This window comes from Maniola hyperantus, chromosome 10, assembly GCF_902806685.2.
Source record: "Maniola hyperantus chromosome 10, iAphHyp1.2, whole genome shotgun sequence".
Classification (NCBI taxonomy): Eukaryota; Metazoa; Arthropoda; class Insecta; order Lepidoptera; family Nymphalidae; genus Maniola; species Maniola hyperantus.
The window spans coordinates 376243-398729 of NC_048545.1; the positions used below are offsets into that span (position 1 = coordinate 376243).

General features: G+C 39.7%; 1 protein-coding gene across 4 annotated transcripts; it reads right to left on the bottom strand.

The window, feature by feature from the left end:
* Positions 1-1901: 1901 nt before the first annotated feature.
* On the bottom strand, positions 1902-22441 carry orb (polyadenylation element binding protein orb). 4 transcript variants are annotated; one of them, XM_069501269.1, is made up of 14 exons: positions 21707-22441; positions 20910-21026; positions 14555-14679; positions 13011-13080; positions 12186-12284; positions 11479-11560; positions 9645-9813; positions 8946-9099; positions 8452-8641; positions 6207-6334; positions 4961-5052; positions 3921-4564; positions 3554-3583; positions 1903-3345 (listed from the first exon to the last, which is right to left on the bottom strand). In XM_069501269.1, exons 1-14 carry the CDS (start codon positions 21722-21724, stop codon positions 3257-3259), a joined length of 2007 nt encoding a protein of 668 aa, XP_069357370.1. In that variant the 5' UTR covers positions 21725-22441; the 3' UTR covers positions 1903-3256. The 4 variants fall into 4 exon arrangements, with proteins under 4 accessions (XP_069357367.1, XP_069357366.1, XP_069357370.1 ...); XM_069501266.1 differs by having other exon boundaries at positions 1902-3345; positions 12186-12281; positions 20910-22441; XM_069501265.1 differs by having other exon boundaries at positions 1902-3345; positions 20910-22441.
* Positions 22442-22487: the final 46 nt, after the last annotated feature.

Below are 22487 nucleotides of genomic sequence, written 5' to 3' on the forward strand. Positions count from 1 at the left end.
AATTTCCCTTTGTTCGTAACGGCATTGCAAAATATTATCAAGTGGGAAATATTTTCCCATTATTCAGTGTAGGTTAAGATAGTTTCAAGAATTTTACTACTGCTAATATACTAGTTCTTCACCCTGCTTTGCTTTTCATTTTATTTTATATAAAAAATAAAAAATATATATCATGCAATTCTAAAATAAAACAGTGTAGAGGTTTTAATAGTTTAATGACAAAAATAAAAGTAAATGCAAAATTATGGTTTCATTTCAATGCTCTGTTTGCTCAGTGATTGGACATTTGACACCATCACCAGCACCACATAAAGTTCCATAATCATGAAGTAGGTACCTCAGACTTGTAATTTTATCGGTAGTAAATATTTATAATATAATATTTAAAAAAAAGAATTATGAACTTTATCTGGATGCCATGTGTCAGATGTTCATTCACTGAGTAGACATAGCATTGATAATATTTCAATTATTGACTATTGAGATGGACAGGTATGAAAAGTTTTGAAGCAATTCTTGGCACACAAAGCTACTTTACATGTAGTACATTGAATTTTGGTCCTCTGTTCTTGTCTCTTTGTGCTGCAGAATCTACATCTTTTGTAAGTACAGATTGATGATTTAAAACTGACAATAATGATTCTGTTGTATGTACAATGGGTTCAGTTTCCACAGTCTCGTAATCATCTTCTGTGCCAAAAATTTCTTCTAGACGCTGTTCTATAATGCTATCGTCAGGTTGATTCAAGTAGCTAATTGGAATAGAATCAACACTATTGGCATAACATGGGTCATCATCACTATCTGATCCGGACAAATCGGATATATCTGCTAGGTTCTCAATAGCGGCTTCCAGATTCTTCTTGTTTAGTACTTTATACTTTTTGGCAATCATTTTTTTGAAGTTGCTAAAAATAAAATAATATAAATCATAAAAAGGACAACAAAGGCACAGTCATGTTTTGGTCAATGAATGGGCACACTTTTATTTTTATATAGTTATCAGATTTTTGAAATCCGGAACAAACAATGGGAAATTATTTCCCACTAATTTAACATGAAATATTTTCAATGAAACTTATTGTTTTCTAGGTTATATTCCAGCGAAAAGTTCAGAAAATATGTCTATTTTCCTATAATATTACGTGAACTCACTTACCAGATTTTTTTTTTCACAAAGTTTCAAAAAAACTGACGAGAATGCGATATTTTATAGAAAAACCACAACTTTTGACTTTGACTTGTCGTATACTGACAGGATTTCAACTTCTGGACAAATGTTGCCATTTATCAGTTAACAAATATATTCAAAATTAGTTTTATCTATGGTTGGCACTCCCAGGTGTTGTCATTAAAAAAAAATATGGAAAATATTCGTCCTGACTAAGTGGGAAATTATTTCCCAGTATTTGATTAAGGGTTAAGGAAATTTGACCTCAGATAATCTAAAATTTTTTGGTTATATTATAGGTAATAAATGTTTTGGATTTAATCAAAACGAACATTGAACCCCGATTTCGTAAAACCTGCATCAATCATTATTACAATCTCAATTGTTCCGATTGGCTGAATTTGTGCGATTCTTGTTGCAACAATGCATTCTCGTGAGCGAGCGTCAACCAATCAGAGGTGATTGCGATCGTGACATTGTAGCAGTCATTCTGCCGCAACCGCGCAGCAGAGCAAGAGCAATTCTTTCATGACTTTCCAGAAGGGAAAAATATATTCGTTTTTTGCCTCTACCAGCTGAAAGTACAATTTGCGATTGCCGATTAATCCCATTCTTACTGGACGCACAATTATTGACCAAATAAACCTATTCTTTGCAGAAAGAAATAGAAAAGTAAGTAGATTGGATATTTAATGAAATCACGTGTTATATGGAATATAATTTATTTATAATTAATTATAACATTGATCTGTATATTCTTAAACCAATTAACAAGCTAGTTAAAACATCATTTGATACTGTGATTTTACAGCATTATAAACATGCCTAAAATTCTAAAAAAATTACTTCGATTACATTTAAAAGCCATTTAAAAAGTTTAAAAGTTAACAATGGACAGCCTAGTTCTAAAGGCACCTTAAAATTGTGGTTAAAATTTCTCTAATTTGTTAGGCACAAGTTACAAATTAACCTACATGATAAAAATTAATTTGCCAATTTAATTTTACAATAAATAAACTTAAAACTAAACAAATCAGTCAATAGCAGAACCTAGAGTGCAAGTTTTCAGGTAAAAATCTAAAATTGGAGATTTATAGTGACTAATTTTGTTGTATGAAATCTCACAAACTAGTCTGACAGACTAAATCTAGTAGTAGCGTAGAATTTGTCATTTCAGTTATGAGATTGTACAGAATTGACCACATTGTCAAATGACATTTGACAGATTTACTTAAAAACTTGCACTGAAGGCCCTGAAAAATAAGTCAATTAACGCACAGTAATAAATAAAAAATCTTTGCATACCCAATATAATCAACTTCATTGAAATTTATCGAATCAACTTAAAAATTAAATATAAATAAAATTTTATACAAATTGTATTAAAAATAAATAATTAAGTTTAAAAATTTTCAAAATGTAAACTTTGAACACATCAAATTAAATATAAAATTTTATAGAAATTGCATTAAAAAAATCAACTTCGCCAAAACTAAACATGATTGATTAGTGCATTAATCACATTAAAATCGATCGACACTACGACTAACCAAAGCTACGGCTGACGAAGCGCCCAACTTAATAGCGGCTCGACATTACCACTCGGTGCGGACCCACACTACACCAGACCCACACTGCCAGACCCACCAGACCCACGAACAGTTTCCACAACTAGGCTCACGTCATTTTCGGGAATTTTATCACGTTGAAGAGCTTTTCAGGAAGGATATTTTCCAGGAAGTTGATCGCACAATGTCAACGGAATATGATGCTCCGAAATGTCGAGCTTCCCTATTTTTTGTAAATGTTCCTGGACATTTCAAGGAGCGTGTGTTCATTCGAAAGGTTTTCGGGAGCTCGCCACAAAATTTCAAACGTGTTCCTGATGTTTTTGGGAGCTTCCCACAATGCCTCACTAAACTTGGAAATGTCCTGGACAATTCAAGGAAATTGAAAGATGTTCAAGCATTCGGAATGTTACGGGAGCTTGCCACAATACAAGGAAAATTACTCGAGCTCAAGGGTATTGAGGATTGTGCGCATCAGTCGTGGGATCTGCGGGCTCGGTCCGGCGGCGCGCGGGCGCTAGGGCTCCAGGGAGCTCCAGCCCAGCGCCGACTGCTCGTCGCCGCCGCAGTCCGCCGACCCGCCGCTCGTGGACGGGGACGGGGACGCTGCAACAAATGCTAAGGATTCTTAAAAGGCTAAACTAAAATCCTTGCCTTTGTCCTCAGTTTCCGACCCCTGATCTATATGGAAGTACACTTTAGTACAATATTATTAAAAATGGTTCCAAGATTCTTGAAGCTTTTTGGAGTTGAATTTTAAATCTAGGTAGCTTTTTAGCTATGGGCAAATTGGATGAATGCCATTCATAAGTACCTGATATCCGGGAAATCCTACGCTGCAAGCCTGGCAGCATTCAATTAAAATAAATACTATTAATACGATTCATTTTGATAAATCGAAAACGGTTTATTTCTCAAACAAAAAATGCACTATCCATGTAACCATATCTGACAACCGACTATCAACCAACATAACCCCTAGACAGCTCAAATTTTGCACAGGTTCCCCCGACGGGATAGGGAATACAGGATTTATATTTAAGTTTTACGAAAGTGAGAACTACACAAACAGCTAGTTTCATTTTCGCCTGAACAGCTGTAAAACCGCTTGAACCACCCCCTGGGGGAGCAGAGTGAAAAAAAATAATCTTTAAAACTATTGAAAATAAAAGTATGTTTACCATTAGCCTGTGTGAAACTGCCATTGCCAAGACTGCCCAGCTCGCTGGCAGACTGGCGATGGCCATTGCTGCTGCCGTTACTGCCATTGCCGTTGCTGCAGCCACCATTGCCGTTGTAGCCATTGCTATAGCCACCATTGCCGTTGTAGCTATGGCCGTTGTAGCTATTGCTGTTGCTACCATTTCCATTGCCGTTGCTGTAGCTACCATTTCCATTGCCATTGTAGCTACCATTCCCATTCCCGTTGCTGTAGCTACCATTTCCATTGCTGTAGCTACCATTTCCATTGCTGTAGCTACCATTTCCATTGCTGTAGCTACCATTTCCATTGCTGTAGCTACCATTTCCATTGCTGTAGCTACCATTTCCATTGCTGTAGCTACCATTTCCATTGCTGTAGCTACTATTTCCATTGCTGTAGCTACCATTTCCATTGCTGTAGCTACCATTTCCATTGCTGTAGCTACCATTTCCATTGCTGTAGCTACCATTTCCATTGCTATAGCTACCATTGGCGTTATAGCCGTTGCCGTTGCTGGCAATGCCGTTGCACATGTTTAACATCCCGCTTTTGGAGTTGCGCATGAGCGCCTTGTGGTTATCCGAAGGGTGCTGCCACGCCCAGCATGAACGGCAGAAGTAGCTGAAATGGAGGCAAAAACTTTTACAAGTCTTATTTGACACGAAAGATCAAGTGCACAGAAATGGTCACCAAATTCCGTAATGTTAATAATAATTGAAAACTTTTTAAAACCCGGACTGCGGTTTGCACCGAGTCATGTTTCAAGTACATGAAATCCGCCATTTTGTATACATTTTCGTACTAGTCTTTTAAAGCCCTTTAAGTTGACTGATCTAATCACTGACAGATTCCCGAATGTCCCATTCAAAGTCTTGGCTTTAGAAAGCTGAAACTTTAAAGACAAAAGGTTCCCAATGTAGATAAGGAATAAAGACAGATTTTCAGTAATTCCGCTGATGCCGCTGGGCGGTCGCTAGTTTAAGAGGATTTATAATAAGTTTGGACAACGGATCTTACCTAAAACAGACGGGCTCCCGGCAAAAGTACGGCCCCTGCTGCAATTTGCAAACGGAGCACATCGCATCTTCCAAATACGGATCTACCTGGATCTGAAATTAAGAGTAAACTACAAGTTAAACACAAGGAAATCACAAGTAAAAGTTAAACATAGCATATTCGAGCGGCCTATAGGGGCGGGGTCTCTTGTTTTGTTGGTATTTTGTTGCTCAGGAAAGTAAAAAAAAAATCTAAAAATTATTTTCAAGCAACAGACTTGGATCCACTAAAATAAGATTTCTAGTAAGCCCGCGCTGAAATTTCAATTCACCATCAGTAGTTTCTAAATCCCTACGGCTTGTGGGAACGCTACCCTGGGGGACTGAGCTCAATCATGAAGTCTTTGGTTTCTACAAAACTGTTTCACCATCAACAATTTCCAGAGTCTCCATAACATCTCCATTGACGACCTCCCTGGCGCAGCGGTGAGCGCTGTGGTCTTAATAGTAGGGAGGTCCCGGGTTCGATTCCTGGCAGGGGTTTGGAATTTTATAATTTCAAAATTTCTGGTCTGGTCTGGTGGGAGGCTTCGGCCGTGGCTAGTTACCACCCTACTGGCAAAGCCGTGTCGCCAAGCGATTTAGCGTTCCGGTACGATGCCGTGTAGAAACCAACGGGTATGGGTTTAATAAAAACTGCCATACCCCTTCCAGGTTAGCCCGCTATCATCTTAGACTGCATCATCACTTACCACCAGGTGAGATTGCAGTCAAGGGCTAACTTGTATCTGAATAAAAAAAAATAAAAAAAAATAGGCGGGCAGTAGCGCTGCAGCATCCGAAGTAAAAAATTAGAGCCATTGGCTCGAGGATCATCATGTGAACTTCTTCGATTGATTAAAAAAATTGTGAACCGGTAGAGAAAACTGAGAAATCTGTGTACGTAAAAACGGGCAGAATTGAGAACCTGTGTCTTTGTTGCAAGTCGATGTGCGTCTTGTCAGATGGACGGACAAATTGCAAATCCACCCAATACCACAGAGACTTCGTTTCTCTTGGGCCCGGCATCCAACCGAGAAACGACTATCAAACATCAACCACCAACAGTAGTAAGATGTATAAGATCAGACATTTCAACTTCTAGTACCTGCATTTCTGACCATTTCTTTCCCTCATTCTGGGCATTTCCACTCTGGCGGATACCAGGCCTGCTCTCACGACAAGAGCTTCGGGCCCCCCGAGCATTGCTCATGGTGAACAGATCATACCTTCTTGGTGAACTTGTCGGTGCGTATCTCGACGAAGGCGGCGCAGATGGCGCGCACGTAGGAGCGCACGTTGTTGAACGTCACGCGCCCCGAGCCGATCGGGTACTTGTACTTGTCCGTGTCGATACCTACAATGAGAAATAAACGAGTAAGGAAGTGTCAAAGGAGAATGGGCGGTTTCGTCCCCAGTGGTGTATCAAGTTGTGATATATGTCATTTCAAAGGTCATGATAATAGCTTCATTTTATTGTATGACACCAACAATGAGTTGCGTGCAGGGAAAGAATTAGGAAGCATTTAATTTCATTAATCCAGTGTAAGTCTGAATAAAATAAAAATATCTTTTATTTAATTAAACTCTTACAAGTACTTTTGAATCATCATATGCATCTACCACTGGCTCGGAATGCCCTTCCCACCGAGAAAAATCAGCAAGAAACTCAGCGGTTGCTCTTTTAAAGATTTGATATATGTACAATATTATGCCATAATTATATTAAAAAAGTAATTGCAGTCCCGCTAAAACAGTTTTATACGTTTTTACATTTATTTCGTTTTTTTTTAAACAAAGAATATACTACTTTTAGTTTGGCCTATATTTGGGTGCTACCATACCGTGCGGTGTGTACCTATTCGTACAGGTGCCGGGGCGGGCTGGTAGGGGACGGAATCGGTGGCGTGTTGTGACTTGTCCCTGTAGTCAGTTACTTACGCGGCGCGCATACGCACACGCATTTTGCTCTTTCGGATCCATACTTTTTTTTTGTTTTTTTGACCTCTGCACGTTTGGCACTGTCAAGCCAGGGAACGGCCACATCTAACATAATGTGGATGATAACAATGATTCACAAGTTCTGCCATCTTAACAACGTATCCAATCCTCCTGTAATCAGTACCCTTATTATAAATGCGAAAGTGTGTTTGTTTGTTGGTTTGTCCTTCAATTGCGTCGCAACGGTGCAACGGATTGACGTGATTTTTTGCATAGCATAAAGTCCTGGAGAGTGATATAGGCTACTTTTTATCCCAGAAAATCAAAGATTTCCCACGGGATTTTTAAAAAACCTAATTTCACGCGGACGAAGTCGCGGGAATCAGCTAGTTAGCCCATAAAAACTAGCCACAAGCAAAGTGTAAGTAGAAACTCAAGTCCTTTAAACGTGCAGAGGTCAAAAAAACAAAAAAAAAGTATGGATCCGAAAGAGCAAAATGCGTGTGCGTATGCGCGCCGCGTAAGTAACTGACTACAGGGACAAGTCACAACACGCCACCGATTCCGTCCCCTACCAGCCCGCCCCGGCACCGTACGAATAGGTACACACCGCACGGTATGGTAGCACCCAAATATAGGCCAAACTAAAAGTAATATATTCTTTGTTTAAAAAAAACGAAATAAATGTAAAAACGTATAAAACTGTTTTAGCGGGACTGCAATTATTTTTTTATATAATTATGGCATAATATTGTACATATATCAAATCTTTAAAAGAGCAACCGCCGAGTTTCTTGCTGATTCTTCTCGGTGGGAAAGGCATTCCGAGCCAGTGGTAGATGCATATGATGATCCAAAAGTACTTGTAAGAGTTTAATTGAATAAAAGATATTTTTATTTTATTCAGACTTACACTGGGATTAATGAAATTAAATGCTTCCTAATTCTTCCCCTGCACGCAACTCATTGTTGGTGTCATACAATAAAATGAAGCTATTATCATGACCTTTAAAATGACATATCACAACTTGATACACTCTGGGGACGCAACTCATACAAAAGTGCCCATTCTCCTTTAGACAAATTTTTTACATGTACAATATTAAGTAAGGGAGTATGGATATATTTTCCCAACTTTGGTCCGTGTCATCCGATGGCTCTCCATATGTGATATCTTGGCCCATCTGCGAATCAAATCGAGATTCTAGGTGAAGCTGAAAGTTTAAATTCAAGGAACCGTTGCGTAATAATTTTCACACAGTTTTTGAAAATTATTTTAGATCTTGGGAAATACTTCAAGATTTCAGATCGCGGGATTCGGGAAGTATACGCTATAGGTTTAGACTTTAGATGAAACGACTTTGTACGTAAACACGCTTTGAAGAGGTCTTTATCAGTATAGATTTCAGTCTTAATTCAGTATACCTCCAGCAACTTCTGAAAAAAAAAATGGCCCCGATACGAAAGAAATGGTCAGCAACCGTGATCCTATAATTTCTTTGTTATGAAGTATAAAACCATAAAGAGACGAACCTGCGTACACGACACCCGAGAACAGGTCGCTCATGATGGTGGCGAGCGCCGAGGCCGACAACACGCCGTGCAGCGCGCCCACGAACACCGTGCGGCCGGGCTCCAGCCGCACCGAGCCGCCGCCGCCGCCGCCGCCGCCCGCCGGGCACACCCAGTTGGAGTCCGCCACCGCCCACGGGATCACTTCCGCCTGTGGAAGCGAACACGAACCCAGTTACTTCGTGTCAAGACGCGCGCGATACGCAAATAATAGCTTTTATTTTATGTGGGATAACGCAATTCCACGCAGCCTCATCTATCCCACCCTAGCTATACCCTGTTTATCGAAACAAGCTAATAGGGAAGTAAGAAACTAAGGAGAAAAACTGAAGCCATTTTCCTCATATCGCACTGACATCTAGCTTATGAGCAATACGGTTGCCAAGACGTTTTTAAGTATTAAATACTCTGAATCCAGGATTTAAACTGTATAATAAGGTCAAACAAATACTCACGTCCTTGGTGCGCATACCGCGCGAAGTGACGCGGTACACCCACTTGCCGCCGTCGCGGCGCGAGGCGTGCAGCAGCGCGCGCACGCAGCGCTCGTTCTCCAGCGTCACGTACGCAAAGCCGCGCGGCGCCGCGTCGCGCCCCGGCCACTCCACGCTGCGGAACCACAGTACACAATGCATACAACTTGTAAAAGGAGACCCAATACATTGTGAGTCGTCTTGTATTGTGGGGTCGAGAGTGTGACATCGCCGATTCCATGAAGCAAGATTGAAAGAAGAGTTAACTTCTGAATCCCCGCGCCTCCATTGCTCGGCGGGCAAAAGGTCGAGGAGTTGGAATCGCAAGTTTGCCAAACTGCTGCTGACGTTTTCAGTAGCAGCATGGCCAGAACAATCTTGTCTCAATCCCTGCATAAAATTGATATTTCGTACGGTCAATAGCAATTCACCATCTACTGTTTAGCTTGCAAGTATTCTTTGAACTTTTCAATTCTTTTCTGTAAATGAGGGCAACACTCGTGCAGAATTGGATCCAGAATTGTTACGAGTTCGGAACCAATTTCGCAAATTTAAAAAGTAAAAACGACGAGATACACTGGAGTCCATCAACTAATACACTCACTGTGTGGGCTGAAGGAACTCATCTCGCGAACTTAAAAACACTGAAATCGATATATGAAGTCCGTTAATAATACTCACTGTATAGGCTGAAACTCCCTCAGCGCGTACTTGAGCGCGTCCTCGGTGATGTCCCAGGGCAGGCCGCCCATGAACACCTTGGCGGAGAAGCCGCCGGTCGGGTCGGCGGTCATGCAGCGCAGCGGCAGCACGCCGCTCCACCTCAGCAGCTCGGTGCGCGCCGCGCCGCCTGACAATGACAACCGACAATATGCAACTAACAGAAGTAAACAACGCTAATCATTTTCCCAGGATTTAACTCTGAATGAAATACGGTATTTTTAACCGACTTCAAAAAAAGGGAGGAGGTTCTCAATTCGTCGGAATCTTTTTTTTTTTTTTTTTTTTAACCGACTTCAAAAAAAGGAGGAGGTTCTCAATTCGTCGGAATCTTTTTTTTTTTTTTTTTTTTTTTAACCGACTTCAAAAAAAGGAGGAGGTTCTCAATTCGTCGGAATCTTCGATTACTCGAAAACGCCTGGACCGATTTTGAAAATTCTTTTTTTGTTTGAAAGGGTATACTTCAAAGTTGGTCCCATTTCAATTTGGTGAAGATCTGATGAACATCTTCGAAGATAGATACTGGAACTCCTCAACGGATAAGAGTAAATTGCTCGCGATCAGTGTAATAGCTTAGTAAACAGTAGATTTTTAAGCAGTCATAGCATAATTCCATGGGGCCACTAAAAATTGTGAAATAAAATTTTTTTACAAAAAAAATAAAAACCGACTTCGTTACACAAACACTAAAAATTGAAAAATAATTTAATTTATTACCGAATATATTCTGTATACAAGAGTTAATATAGTTCCATAATAATATTTTTTGGGGTCGGTGCCAATGAGGTGCCATTGTGGAGTCCCATAAAAATATGAAGTCTAGACGATTCGCGCAGCTAAAGCTAATTGGCACCGGCACCAAAAAGTATTATTATGGAACTATATTAACTCTTGTATACAGAATATATTCGGTAATAAATTAAATTATTTTTCAATTTTTAGTGTTTGTGTAACGAAGTCGGTTTTTATTTTTTTTGTAAAAAATTTTTATACACCAAGCGAGAAAAATCGAAAAATTTATAAACAAGATCGCAATCGAAAAGTTAATTCCAATTTACAAAATTATATAATTAATTTTAAAGATTTTAATTTTTTATCTGTTCTACAAATATCCAAAACGACGCATGATACCGTGGCCGCCATGTTAATTCCGACTGTGACGTCACATGGATTGACATTGCAATGTATTTCTAAGAAAACATCATTGCTTACCCATCCGTGTGATGTCATGACAGCTCATGAACCTAAAAAGCTGGCGGGTAGCGTTTTCGCAGTGAATTTTTTTGAAGTGTCTTTATTTGATCCTAAAGTGAATAAACTGACACTTTCCAAAAAGGGTATATCCTATTATGTGCGTTTCAAGCAATTAAACCCAATTGTTTTAACGGTTAGGGAAAACCTGAGGAAACCTGCGTGCCGAGAGCATTCCATACGTGTGTGAAGTCTGCCAATCCGCAATTGGCCCGTGTAGAGTGGACCTATGGTCAAATCCTTATGCCGAGAGAATGACCGGTCTTCAGTAGTGAAGCCGGCGATGGGTTGGACAATGAAATCTACACAGTTATATCCAACCCTCCACCTCCCATGGCCCCACCAACCTCCTATGGGCCAAATCGCGGGAGGGCGCTGGGTTCGGTATTTGCTCTTGGCGTTTTCCCAGGGCGCTTTCTAGACTCCCTACAAATTATTTTATGTGTCCTTGTCCCTTATTCACTCTCCCGTGTTGGTGGTCAGACGAAGCTTGGTAATTCTAATGTGAGATCGCACTTGTATCGGAATTAAAAAAGTAACTCACAAAAAGATGCGCGGCGAGCCACGGCGCGGCAGTCTTCCTGCGACTGCGGGAACGCTCCCTCCGACGGCCACGACGACTCCACCTACAGACAGATGGACGTTTATAAATCAAAAAACAATGTACATATATCCTAAAAATCTTACCACGAAGAATAAGTGAACTGCACAACTCGGGAAAAATTTTGAGATGCAAAGATCAATGGGTTCAAAAAATTGATGGAGTAGCTATGTTACGATTAGCGTCGTTACACTGACCAATAAAAAACAAACGGTTGCATTAGTCTATCCGACCGACCGCATTTTGGATGAGTCTTCGTACGATTTTAATCAGTATTTAAAGGTTTACCATTAATACAAATTGGCATCTAAGGGTTAGTTTTAAGGTACAAGTCCGTCGCCGACTGCAGGCAGCAGCAACGGGGAACTTGTTGCTGCGACACTACAGGTTTCTATATATGTATTTCTATGAAATGAAGCCAGATGTGTCGCTAGCCATGGAAGGCATTTCATAGACTTACATATGACAACAGTATGCTGCTGCCTGCAGTCAGTTACGGACTTGTACGTAACCTTTACCCCGACTTGTACAGGCCGGGCAAACTTCGGTAACCCCTAAGAGTGGTGCAAGCCGCATAACAGACGGAAACGTTTAAAAGTGCGGAAACCAGCCCAGAGAGAAGAAGAAGAAGAGTGGAGTAAGCTACTCACCGTAAGTTCGCAGCTGAGCCGCGTCTGGATGGAGTGGCGGCTGCGCTTCTGCACGGAGGCGTTGCGGCGCAGGGCCTGCGGCGGCGCGCCCAGGGCCTTCTGAAACACGACCCTCATGTACATCTGGCTTTACGAGCACGGCGAAATAGAGTTAAAGGCAACATTGAGAGCTCTCCATGGGCGCTCCGAGTCGAGCGTGCGTTTTTATCAACATTTACGGACAACACGTAACATGTGAAACGCCATTTTGCCGAGATTCGTAGGTAAAGCAACGCGCGGGCGACGACAAGGTGGGTATCGTGAGACTAGTAGCAGATGCGAGGGTACCGGTAGCGAAGTGTGCGAATCACCATACAAGTATGCGAGATACTCCTCAGCGACTCGTGTTCGAGACTCGCGTAGGATACTAGTCTGTAAGTATCGTAATGCAAGGGCCACAAGCACTAAGAACGCAAATCTACGTTTGGAAAGGTATTTTGAATTTTTTACACAAACTAAAGATACTTATTTGAAATTATTGTGAAGTAAATTTGTGAATAATTATTCAATTTTCTAGTTGCAATAAGTTACCAGAAGACATACTGGAGATGGCTCAAGTTTAATGTTTTCATAAAACAAACGTTGAAAAATTCTATTACAATTTATTTAAATTAATAAAAAAGCTTGACGACCAGTTCCTTTAACAGCTTTGCGATAGTTCATAGTTCTAAAGTCACAAGTGATATAGAGACATGATGCAGTTTATTATGAACTCGTCTCAGATCAGGGCGCGTTTGGATTGAAAGCTTTGGGCTTTGGAAGACGATAAGAATAAAGGCTACTCACGAAGGACTCCACCAGGTCCGCGATGCCCTCGGAGGGTTCATTTGCCCAGCTGCCGGGAACCGCTAGCTCACTGCGACAAAAACATTTGGGTATTATACATATATTTCGCTTCTGAACTTTTTTGTACACATTCAAAGTATTAAGGAATTTAGTTCACACTGCTGTAAAAAAAAATTCAAATAAAAAATAAAAACCGACTTCAATAACCACCAACACTAAAAATTAAAAAGTAATTTAATTTATTACCCAATATATTATGTACAAGAGTTATTGTAGTTCTATAGTAATAATTTTTGGAGCCGGTGCCAATTAGCCGCACGAACCGTCTATCTACTCTTCATAGTGTTTTGCGACTCCACACATTGGCACCGACTCCTCTTGTATACATAATATATTGGGTAATAAATTTAATTATTTTTTACTTTTTAGTGTTGGTGGTTATTGAAGTCCGTTTTTATTTTTTTTTGAAATTTTTTTATTTCACAATTTTTAGTGGCCCCATCGTACTAAAATATGATATGCCTGGTTAAAAACCTACTGTTTCAAAGAATCTTTATAAATCGGTTCATATTTGGCGAAGGGAAATCGCGTAACAAACGTACAAAAAGACATACATTCGAATTGAGAACCTCCTTTTTTCAAGTCAGTTAAAAATATGCTATGCCTGGTTAAAACCCTACTGATCGCGAGCAATTTACTACTATTAATTGAGGAGTTCTGTTCTCCATCTCCGAAGATATTCATCAGATCTTTAGCAAATTAAAATGGGACCACCTCTGAAGTATGTCCTACAAAACAAAAAAAGAATCATCAAAATCGGTTCATAATTGACGGAGTAGTCGCGTAACAAACAAAAAAAACACAGTCGAATTGATAACCTCCTTTTTTTGAAGTCTGTTAAAAATCTAGGTTTTAGTATGAATAAAAGTATGAAGTTATCTAAAAGTATGGGCGTTTGTGCACTCATCTGCGATTTTACGGATCCGTAAAAATATACGAATCGAATGTACGTATTTGTATGACGAAAAATCAAGAATAACAACCGAATACAGATGAGTGCACAAACGCCCTATGAATGAAAATTATAATGGAGCTTCAAATGTACTTCATACGAAATGTTATACCACAAAACTGATGCAGGCATTTGCACGTTGGTTTTCAAATTAAAAATATCGTCTACCCATTCGGCTCAGTACGGAGACCGGGTGTCCCTCAAAAAGTAAGACTTCAGGTCATTGTGCACCACGCTGGCTAAACCAAGCAGACAGAATATTAGGTTTTTTTTTTTTTTTTTTTTTTTTTTTTTTTTTTTTTTTTTTTTTTTTTTAATAGATATAGCGAGCAAGCGAGCAGGCGGGTCACCTGATGTTAAGTGATTACCGCCGCCCATGAACATTTGCAGCACCAGAGGAGCCGCCGAGGAGGTATGGAGAACCAAGTGCATTTTTCCGATTTGATCTAGTAATTTTGTTTACCCTCTTCAGGGTTGCACTTTATCAAGGGACTCTGCATTATGCTGAAACAACGACTTATTAGTAAGTTACCTGAAGCTAGCGAAGGCCGTGGGGTGGTCTCTTGGCGGGAAGCAGGCGGCCGGCACCAGCGCGCCAGGGCTCTGCGCCGCCTCGGGGCTGCCGGGCGGCTCCCAGCGCCACGCGGAACTCGAACCCTGTAGGTCAATTTCGTAAAACCTTGATCAATCTTTATTACAATATCAATTGTTGTGATTGGCTGAATTTGGGCAATTTAGTTGCAACAATGCAACAGTAGCCAATAGTAAGCGAAGTTGGCTAAATTTGTGCAATTCTTGTTGCAAACAACCAATCAGAGGTGATGATGCGATCGTGACATTGTAGATAGATAGATAGAAATACTTTATTGCACACAAAAAATAATACATAATATGACAAAAAACAAAAACTAAAACTAAAAAAATGATTGCATGCAAAGGCGGCCTTATTGCTCACAGCAATCTCTACCAGGCAACCTTTGGTGCCTGGTAGAGATTGTAGGCCTCCTACGCACTGGCGACCATAGACGCGGCCAGGCCGCCGCGGCTATGGTCGCCGGTGCGTAGGCAAGCGCGACATGTGGACGGCCGAAAAATTTGCAGTCGACTTCATTGGACTTTATTGGAGTAATCATTTGATGCTAAATCCCATAAACCTCTTCTATTTTCAACTTCAATTATGAACCTTTCCGTGTCGAAATTGGCCATTGTAAAATAATCACTCTGTAGCTAGCTACACGTCTGGTCGCCGCGGCCGATGCGGTAGCACTGATGAATTTTAATACAGAAGTGATGTTCTCGACGGCCACGATTGGTCGCTGGTCGCGTGGCATCAAATTGGACGCCGCGGCCAACGGTGGCCGCTGGTCGCTGGCCGCTAAGTGCGTAGGGGCTATAGCGATTGCCATATAAAGTCCAGAATTCACTGGCCGCCGCGGCCAGGTCGCGGCGACCATGGTCGCCAGTGCGTAGGAGGCCTTAGTTGTCATTCTACCGCAATCGAGCAGCTGATGACCACCAAACTGATTCATCAATATTCCTCCATTCAATACAGTACTAAAACGACTAATGGGTATAGGTCTAAATTGAAAAATTTAGAAAACTGTATTTTGAAACAAATCTTTGAGCATTTCGGTGATGGTAGCATGAATGATTTTCATTCAGTCTATGGGGCTGGCATAAGGGTCAATATATCAGACTAGCTGATACCCGCGACTTCGTCCGCGTGGAATTATGTCACTCTCCAACCATATCCATGCAAAAATTACATCGATCCGTTGTAAATAAATAAAAGATTGTTCAGCTCACAAAACAAGAAAAAACAGAAAAAAGCAAAACATAAACCAAATGTTACAAATTAAAAAAAATTAAAACTAGGTGAACTTAAAACTACGAACTCGACAGTACTAAAAAATAAACCAACTAAGAAACACTTTCGCATTTATAACATGGGTACTGATTAAAAAAAATTGGTATCGGTAGTTCTTGCAACTCGTAAAATACAACGAGAGTAAACCTAAAAATAAACTTCAGATTAGAAACATTCCCTAAAATAGAAAGACCGATACTCGGAAACTGATCAAGCGTCCAAAATAACAAAAATGAAAACTAACGTTTTCCATATTTTGGAAGATAAAAATAAAAAACTTAATCTTTGATATGAGAAATCAAAGGAAATCAAGAGCAGTTATTCCGGGTCGCGTCCCGCGATGCTGATTAGGTTGGGAGGCTGGCGTGAGCGTAGCACAAATAATATCAAACGGCTGCCCCTGCCAATACAGGCGCGGCAGGGCCTGCCAAGTAAACTCGCAAGTGCAACAACACTCGCGATTACATCATGATCAACACATCGCCGGCTCACTACAGAGCACGGGTCTCCTCTCAGAGAGAGAAGGGTTTTGGCCATAGTCTACCACGCTGGCCATGTGCGGATTGGCAGACTTCACACACCTTTGAGAATGGAGAACTCTCAGGCATGCAGGTTTCCTCACGATTTTTTCTTTCACCGTTAAAGCAAATGATACTTTAATTACTTAAAAACGCAAATAACTCTTGAAAAGTCAAAGGTGCGTGCCCGGGATCGACTCCCCGACCTCCGATTGGAAGGCGGACGTCCTAACCACTAGGCTATCGCAGCTTTTTAATAAACTAACCAATATTAAAATTATATGCACGCTAAAACCGGAAATGAAAATCAATCGTGGAAGTTAGAAATAGCGCGGAACGGAGGCGACAAATTAGGTCGCGATCCGGCTTTCATTAGAATTTACCTTCGCCTGGTGAATCTATTAAATACTCGGAAATTGTGTCCAAGGCGTGTGAAGAACTAATCTAAACTAGATATTTATATGAAACTTATGCTTAAAAGCTTATGCTCGCGATGTAGTCTGCGTGGACTACATATATTTCAACCCTGTTTTACCCCTTTAGGGATTAAATTTTGTCCCCAGACGAGAAAATTTTGTCTACGCATTTTCTAGTGTTCATTCATAGAGATAAGACTAGTAAGCGTAGACAAAGTTCTCGTGGGGCGCATGTAAGGCGTGCTGGTCTGAGAAATTAACGCTACCTAATATAAAGAAAATAATTCTGATCTAAGTAGAGAACCGGTACCTACCTTACGCCGAAAGTAGTAAATAATATAGCTAATCAAAAAACTTGATCACAACGTTTAATGCTGCCTCCGACATTTGTGTTTGGCAACGCAACAATAGAAATGGAGAGTTGTCAATACAAGCCGATAACATGCTATTTCCTAATCGGATTCTATCCGTAAAAATATTTAATGGAAATTCAACCCATACTATAGAAATAGTTATTGCGAAAATACCGTAGAAACGAATCGCGAAGTATGTCGCGAGTGAATTTATAAGCTCTGGTTAGGGGTCTAGAGGTTACTGCGGACACCGATAAATTTTAATCGGGTGTAGGGGCCAATGTACGAAATATTTACGGAAACAAACTAACCAATCATCATCGTGATCAACGGGTCTCCGCTCAGAGTGAGAAGGGTTTTGGCCATAGTATACCATGATGGCCATGTGCGGATTGGTAGACTTCACACATCTTTGACGTAATGGAAAACTCTCAAGTATGCAGGTTTCCTTACGATGTTTTCCTTCACCCTTAAAGCGAGGGAATTTAATTACTTAAAATGCACATAACTCCGAAAAGTTAGAGATGCGTGCCCGGGATCGAACCTCCGACCTCCGATTAGAAGGCGGACGTCCTAACCACTAGACTATCATAGCTACTAAGCTATCACAGCCCTAAAATCAATAGTTAACTTTGAAGGTACCTACTATACATAAGTACGCACGGTGCAGTCGGTTGGGCCGTATATCATGAAACAAAATTAGGAAAACCACTAGTCAAAGACTGGCAAAACTTATTTAAAATCTCTAGGATTCTGTAACAGCATTTTGCAAGTAATAAATTTTAAAATAATTGCCCCTGCGTTCGCAGAAACGCGTATAGTTGCGCCAAAATTTGATTTAGTAAATACGAGATTATAAAAGAATAATCCGGGTACGTTATATGGACACTTGGCAGAAGCTTTCGATGCTGAAAATATAAATTAACAAGCCATGACACAGGAAGGTCTTTGTATTGCGATTTTATAAAGTTGAGGATATTTGTGAGCTTGGCCAAATATACAAACAAATATACAAACAATACAAACATTACAATACCGTCCAAGTCTATTTCGCGGGAGGTAGTTTTCGAAATAAAGAAACCGTAAATACAAAATAGTTCAAATGTAGATGTACCGAAAAAAAACATGAGCCTCGTAGCGCGAGATTTAAGGAAATAAAAAAAACGCCGATGTTACAACTTCGTAAATAGCTGATCACGAGAATGAACTCGTGAGTAGCAGAGAACGAAATTTTGGTACCAATACGCTATATTATGTACCTAGGCATTATATAGGCTCGACTACAATCGCACCAAACTACGTGAATGCGGCCTAACCTGGAGCGCGCCTGCCTGAAGGTGCCCCGCACTATGCTTGAAATGTTTAAGACTTTTTAAATTAAAAATATGTACCTATGCAAAGCAAGGTCAGCTAAATGGCAAAAACGATCAACTCTAAAAATAAATACAAGGCTTATGCAAACTTTGACTATAGTTAAAGTTTTGTTCGACTACTCAAAAAGTCTAGGTTCAATGCAATGTAGACAGTATTAAGAATTTGGAAATCCCCGGCTAATGCAAGCTGCCGCCGGCCGCGGGTGCATCTTGGCACAGCCGACCCATTAATAGGGAACTGGCAGCCTCCCCCCGACATTAACTGGCATCAAAACGGATGTCGTACGAACATTATGAACGGACAATAAAACCCTAGAATGCTTTGTACTTAAATATCGGCCTAGCCTAGCCTCCATCCGAATGGCTTTAAGGCTCCCCCACACAGCCGCGTTATTATCGGTCGATAATATCGCATGCGTTATTGCGATATCTGTTTTCAGTACATTGTATTAGGATGGTCATGTAGTTACACACTGCTGCGATAATAACGCCGCAATGGAAGTAGGACGTATTATCGCAGCAGTGTGTAACTACATGACCATCCTAATACAAAATGTACTGAAAACAGATATCGCAATAACGCATGCGATATTATCGACCGATAACGCGGCTGTGTGGGGGAGCCTTTAAGGTATTATTAAGTGGACGTTCTTATGATGCAGCGAGCGGGCGACTGGGCTTCGATAAAACACCGATGGGTTTGTTTTCGCGAGGATCCATTCAAATAATTACTTTCCAACGAGTTTTATATCGCATTGTAATGTTTATAAACTGCATATTTTAATAATTATTGCCAAATTAAACTACTGATTAAAAATTAATACCGAAATTATACATTTTCGTCAAGTAACATTTGCGAATTAATCCAAAAATCAATTTGGGAACCAAGCCCACGTTGGGCGCCAATCACCAAAAAGCACGCGGGTATACATATATTATAACTAACATACGTAGTTATTTCAATTAAAACGACCTGCATACAAAATATTTACAAATCCGAACTCGTGAACTACCCACAAAAACGATTAAAAAAAATATTTAAAGAGTAAGGTCGGTTGGATGTAAAACTAAGTAGTCTCAAGCCAATAAAAAGTGATGTAACTACCCAGAAGTGAATCTTTCTGACCAACTACCTCTGCGTACAAAATGTATAAAATCGTGAATCACCCAAAAGAAAACGTGATGAAAAAAACCAAGATAAAATTGCGACGTTAAAAAAAACACTTCGCTAAGGTCGAATATATCTTTAGAGTTTTGCGAAAGCCAATAAAAAACATCAAAAAAAGAATACTTACGAAAAATAGAAAAATTATCCACTCAAAAAAATATAATCTACCGAATTAAACCCTTAAATAAAAAGAACTTAGCTATAGTCGAAAGCTACTTGAAAGTTTTGCTCTCCTGAACAGTCGTAAATCGTCTCGTAATCGGTAGCAAATTCTGCCCCTTGATTGGCTGTGAAAATAATGTAAACAGCAAATCAACCAATCAAAGGGCAGAATTTGCTGTTGATTACGATGAATAAGTTTTTCTTACACAATCCCCGGGGGATCAATCTACCCACAATATAAAAAACTGACCTCTGCGAATTGAAAAATTTTCCACTATCATAAAAAATATAGGTAGGTACCTACCAAATTAAATTACCCAAAGTCAAAGTTAAAGTCTTTATTCAAAATAGGTAATAAATAACTCTTTTTGATGGTCAGATGTTGGATTTCTAAGATATAGTGGTGATAATTATTACGCAAATAATTATTACGCAAACTTTATAAATATACTACATTGCAAGTGTTGCTAGAGACAGAACAGATCAATCTTTACTAAAAAAACTAACTTCGGCGAATTGAAAAATTATCCACTTTCATAAAAATATGTACCTACCTTCCTAATGAAATTAGCTTTCATTAAGACAACTTCACTAAGGTACTTTTGCTAGAGGCAGGATAGATCAATCTACCCACAATTTAAAACTGAATTCTGCTAATTGCAAAATTACCCACTTAAAAAATATATACCCCCTACCTACCGAATGAAATTACCTTTTAACTACCTTGCAAGTTTTGAGAGAGCCAGAAAAGATCAATCTACCCACAATATAAAACTAAATCCTGCTAATTCAAAAAGTAGCTCACATACATATTATATTGACCTATCGAATTAAATTACAATTTCACTACGGTCAAATAAAACTACCTTGAACGTTTTGCCAGAGCCAGAACAAATCTGGTCTAATCACAATATCAAAAAAAAAATAATTTATTAAATTCAAATTATTCACTTTCAAACTATGGGGCTTCCGTAAGCAAAAGGTTGGTTGGATTTGAAAATCGGCATGCGAAAATTATCAAAGTACTCACATTAGCGAAATTGGATTGCGGCGCGGCGGCGTCCCCGCTCTGCGACGCGTCCAGCACCTCCACCAACGAGCGACGGTTCTCCTGCGAGCCGCCGCCCGCGCCGCCGCGACTATTCTCCTGCAAACATAACACAATCAGCACAAAATCGGCCAAGTGCGAGCAGGACTCGCATACGAAGGGTTCCATACCATCGTACAAAAAATAAATGATTTTATTTTTATTTTCATAGCGGCCGATTTGAAAATTTCCATCCATTGTAACTCCGTACATGTCGATTAAGACGTATACGGAGATAATACACTAATCGTTTGGAATTTGAATTAGATTTTGCCCTCTTGGTAGTAATTTGAAGAAAAAACTATTTAGGGGGTAGATTAAAATATATGGGTAGATTTACATATACTATAAGAAACTAGATGATGCCCGTGACTTCGTTCGCGTGGATTTAGGTTTTTGAAATCTCGTAGGAACTCTTTAATTTTCCGGGATAAAAAGTAGACTATGTCCTTCCCCAGGATATAAGCTAACTGTACCAAATTTCATCAAAATCAGTTGAATGGTTGTGCCGTGAAAAGCTAGTAGACAGACAGACACACTTTCGCATTTATAATATAAGTATGGACTAAGACTAAGCGGTTTAAAAAAGTTACTAAAGAGGGTCACTGCCACAAGAGTTTTTGGGCGTCTAGCAAATTAGCATCTATTAAATTTGATGAGATTTAAAAAAACCTAAGATAGGTTAAATATAAATCAATTTAAACATGCATAGAATAATTCGAAATAAAAAAAAAACTCACGCGATGTAAAAGCGGCATGGGTGCCGCACACTTTGTAGAGTTTTTGAACTTAGTTTCTTCGGCTTGCTCCAACTTCGCAGAGACCTATTGCCTGTTCGGCAGCAAAAAGCCAACTAAAGGAGCAACTTGTGCGCAGCGAAGCACGAAGCCACATCCACCCTTCCATTATCCCTACCACCCTTCCCACTCTCACCACGGATGCGCCACCGGCGCAGGCCACGCCCACTTTTACAACATTTTCAATACTTCATTTTAATTAAATAATGATAAAATGTTTTTTGGCTATTATTTAATAAGAAAACAATTATAAATTTAATATTTAAAAATAAGTTCATATATTATTTGAGCCCAAAAATAAGATGAAACTAAAAAGACATTGATTATTTTGCCGCCGTCGTCCGCCATTGGTCGGCAAGATGGCGCATGCGTTGTAACGAGGCAACACATTTTAGGGTTTTAATTTATTCAATCAATTGAGCACCTTAAATCTAAATCATCATAATTTCAAAAAAAGTTTTTTTTTAAGTTGTGTGTATTGTATTTTATCAAGGGTTTTTTGAAGTTATTTTCAACGCAACAGTCTCTCAACATAACTCTGGTCTCAGAGGAAAACATAGACTCTAGATTTTCTTCTGAGACTTTGATTAGGTAAAAACTAAAAATAAGAATATAAAATAACAATAAATAAAACCCACGTATATTTACAGAAATTATTTATTAATTTAACCAATGTTTCACGTCTTGCATGAGAAGTTAAATTGTGGATATCCTGTAGTTCTTA